Here is a 3,927-nt window from a genome sequence, read left to right as displayed (position 1 = left end):
TAATTTAATGTATTTAAATATATAAATGATACATTTAAATATTTAAATACATTTATAAATACATTTAAATATATTTAAAAAGTAAACGTTTTCTGAGCTCTGTCTATACTTCACAAAATACAAAGGACCTGAACAATTACCACAAACTCGCATTTACGAAATCCAATGTCTATGAAAGCTGATACAGCACACCTAAGAAAGGAACTGAGTTCTTTCCACAAAGTCTTGTTCTCGAATCTCTTTATCTTTTTAACCCAATATTGTAGACCTTTGATATTTCAACTATGAATTCTGATAGATCAAAAAGTCTAAGTTTAAAATATCAAAGATTGCGATGATATAGGCATTAAAAATTTAAGTTTTTGGCCAAAACTCAGTTCCCTATTTGACTATTATTTGATCGATCTATTAATTGAATTCATAGAAATTTCAAAAGCGACGACATCAGATAACAAGAAAGATATAAGGCTTGGAAAATTAGAGTTTGTGGCAAGCTTTCAACTCCTAAGTTTAGTTTATGAATTATCCATATCTAACTTTTATAATAAACATAGTAACGAAATATTGCTATGTCACTCTCCACTAAACCCAATTCTATTACTTCGGTCAGATTACTGCAAAACCCTGCAGAACACACCGAAAACTTAGTAGAGGGTGATGTGTGTGGTTTTCTTTCTTTTCCAATTTATTTTAGCGATCACTGTATATATTCTCACCTATTGAAATCATGCCTAGTCCAGTGTAGAGTAGGATACCCTGTTTAACCTACACATAATATCAATATAATACAGGGGTATTCATTATACATACAGTGTAGAGTAGGATACCCTGTTTAACCTACTCATAATATCAATATTATACAGGGGTATTCATTATACATACAGTGTAGAGTAGGATACCCTGTTTAACCTACTCATAATATGAATATTATACAGGGGTATTCATTATACATACAGTGTAGAGTAGGATACCCTGTTTAACCTACTCATAATATCAATATAACAAAGTTATTTTATTTGCAACTCGTGTATGTGAAGTAAAGGAGAAACATCTCTTGAGAAGAAACCTCAACATATTTATTTGCAACTCGTTTATGTGAAGTAAAGGAGATATCAACCAAATCAACTCGATCCTTTTGTTTTCTAAAAGATATGTTGATTTTTCTAGCTTTTAAGATAATCAATTAAGCATGTAATGTATATATACAAGTCTCTTTCAACTCATGCAAGACTGTATAATCAAATAATAAATAATTAATAAATATTTATGCCTGCTCTGGTGGGGGGTCTTGAGGAGTTGCTCCGGATACACCCTAAAATAATTATCAATTGGTTTAGTTGCTCCAGATACACCCTAAAATAGTAATCAGTTGGTTTAGTAGCTCCGGATACACCCTAAAATAGTTATCAGTTGGTTTATTTGCTCCAGATACACCGTAATATAGTTATCAGTTGGTTCAATTTCTCTGGATTCACCCTGAAATTGTTATCAGTTGGTTTAGTTGCTCCAGATACACCTTAAAATAGTTATCAGTTGGTTTAGTTGCTTCAGATACACCCTAAAATAGTTATCAGTTGGTTTAGTTTCTCCGGATACACCCTAAAATAGTTATTAGTTGATTTATTTGCTCCAGATACACCCTAAAATAGTTATCAGTTGGTTTAGTTGCTCCAGATAAACCCTGAAATAGCTATCAGTTGGTTTAGTTGCTCCGGATACACCTTAAAATAGTTATCAGTTGGATTAGTTGCTCCAGATACACCCTAAAATAGTTATCAGTTGGTTTACATGCTCCAGATACACCATAAAATAGTTATTAGTTGGTTTAGTTGCTCCGGATACACCCTAAAATAGTTATCAGTTGGTTTAGTTTCTCTGGATACACCCTAAAATAGTTATCAGTTGGTTTAGTTGCTCCGGATACACCCTAAAATAGTTATCAGTTGGTTTAGTTGCTCCAGATACACCCTAAAAAAGTTATCAGTTGGTTTAGTTTCTCCAGATACACTCTAAAATAGTTATCAGTTGATTTAGTTGCTCCCTATACACACTAAAATAGTTATCATTTGGTTTAGTTGCTCCAGATACACCCTGAAATAGTTATCAGTTGGTTTAGTTGCTCCGGATACACCTTAAAATAGTTATCAGTTGGTTTAGTTTCTCAGGATACATCCTAAAATAGTTATCAGTTGGTTTAGTTTCTCCGGATTCACCCTAAAATAGTAATCAGTTGGTTTAGTTGCTCCGGGTTCACCATGGAATAGTTATCAGTTGCATGGTTCAGTTGCTCCGGGTACACTTACATCCTAAAATTTTAATCAGTTGGTCTAGTTCCTCCAGGGTACACCCTGAAATACTGATCAATTGGATAAGTTGCTCCGATACTAGAAGTTTTATGTTTTTACTGTTTTGAGTGGGATACCACTAAATCTTCATATTTCATATTTTTATTTAACTACAAAGCACAGGATAATACAAATAAAAATCGCAATTTACTAAGTAGTTTGGTCCCGCCTAACCAGAGTAGGTTGTTTTAATAGGTTTGCCCATTATAAGCGAATGAGAATTGTAAATAAATACAGTGTACACTGTAAACATAACAATGATGATAAATCAGGAAAAAAGTAATGAGGTGGTGAAGAAGTATACAGGAAAGAGAGGGTACTTTAAGCGTAAGGGTTATGAACTACAATAAGATAGTAAAGACTAAGTTTATCCACATGAAACACAGGTTTTTTTACAGTTAACAAAATAAATCAAATCAAATTATATATTTAGCCATAAAATACATGTATAGATGGATATTTATAATTAACATTAAAATTAGTTGAAATTACAGTTTATGGCAGGGAGACAGAACTAGCCGAAACTGTTTTCTGTTTACAATCAGTCTTTAATAACAAAATTTAACTTGAAAAGTTTCACAAAAAATAGATTTGGAGTTCCTGGCAGAGAAAGGTGAGGGTTCCTTTAAGTAGTCTGGTGGCTAAAAATTAGTGTTTAAAATAAAAGATACGATTCCTGGCTGAACAGATCCACAGGCTGGTCAAGCGAGAAACAAAGCTATAATTGAGAATTAATATCTAATAAATTAATAACTTGCATAACTATCTAAATAGTTCTTGGCGACTTCTCTTTTAAACGATTTTCCAGATTTATTTTCTTTAAGCTCTAATTCAATCGAATTCCATAATTTTGGAGTTAAAGCAGAGGGAAAACATAGCGTATATGCTAATGAGCTATACACCTAGTTTATATGCACGCACCCCGGACCCTTTAGTAAAAGTAATTTCAACCTAAAGTCTGACCGTGTCAACCTTGTTGCACCGACTAGTCCTATTAAGTTTCTGCTTTATTTACCCAATGTCCGGGCGATACAGTACAAACTGGGACCGGAAAGGTTGACCCGGCTCGGAAATTCAAATGTACCATGGCTGCCCGTGTATGTATCATCAAGATTTAGAGGTTCTAAACTGAAAAATATTTGATTTTGATCACGAAATAATGGACATTGCACTAGTTGCCATTACTTTTTAAGTAAATATATTGTACCTGAACCGACTGAATGGGAGCTTGGTTCAGTTGAAGGATGGTTTCAGGGTTAGTTGTGCTTCCGGCGTTCTACCAAAAAATATATAATTGGAATTCTAAATGAACATTATCAAATCAATATAGATCATTTCTTTGGCGCAGGAATTCAATCATAACACATCACAGTTTATAAAATACTATTTTCCGCAGCAGGCGGCCAGGTGCTGTCTTATCATAGCCCAACTCTAAGGCTTATTGAACAATGTTAAATTAATTAAGAAAATAAAAACAGAAACGTTTTTTCAATTCTGTTCAAATTATGTACAATTCAAGTTTGATATTTAAATATGATCCGAACTTAAACCTTTTCAAACTGACGTCTCCGGGGGGGGGGGG

At 33.4% G+C, this 3,927-nt stretch overlaps 1 protein-coding gene across 1 annotated transcript in view; it reads right to left on the bottom strand.

Annotated features, from left to right (window-relative positions):
• The window catches only part of LOC111699301 (uncharacterized), a 9,246-nt gene that overhangs the window by 3,585 nt on the left and 1,734 nt on the right, over positions 1-3,927 (bottom strand). The window contains exons 2-4 of the mRNA XM_023469941.1: positions 3,553-3,621; positions 1,271-1,312; positions 717-765 (exon numbers count right to left, since the gene is read on the bottom strand). Of these exons, the coding sequence (XP_023325709.1) occupies positions 717-765; positions 1,271-1,312; positions 3,553-3,621 (160 nt within the window). The remainder of the gene's footprint in view (positions 1-716; positions 766-1,270; positions 1,313-3,552; positions 3,622-3,927) is intronic.

The sequence above is a fragment of the Eurytemora carolleeae genome, unplaced genomic scaffold, assembly GCF_000591075.1.
Source record: "Eurytemora carolleeae unplaced genomic scaffold, Eaff_2.0 scaffold116, whole genome shotgun sequence".
NCBI classification, from domain to species: domain Eukaryota; kingdom Metazoa; phylum Arthropoda; class Copepoda; order Calanoida; family Temoridae; genus Eurytemora; species Eurytemora carolleeae.
Note: the sequence above shows the minus strand (reverse complement) of the source record. Positions and strands in the feature narration are given on the sequence as shown.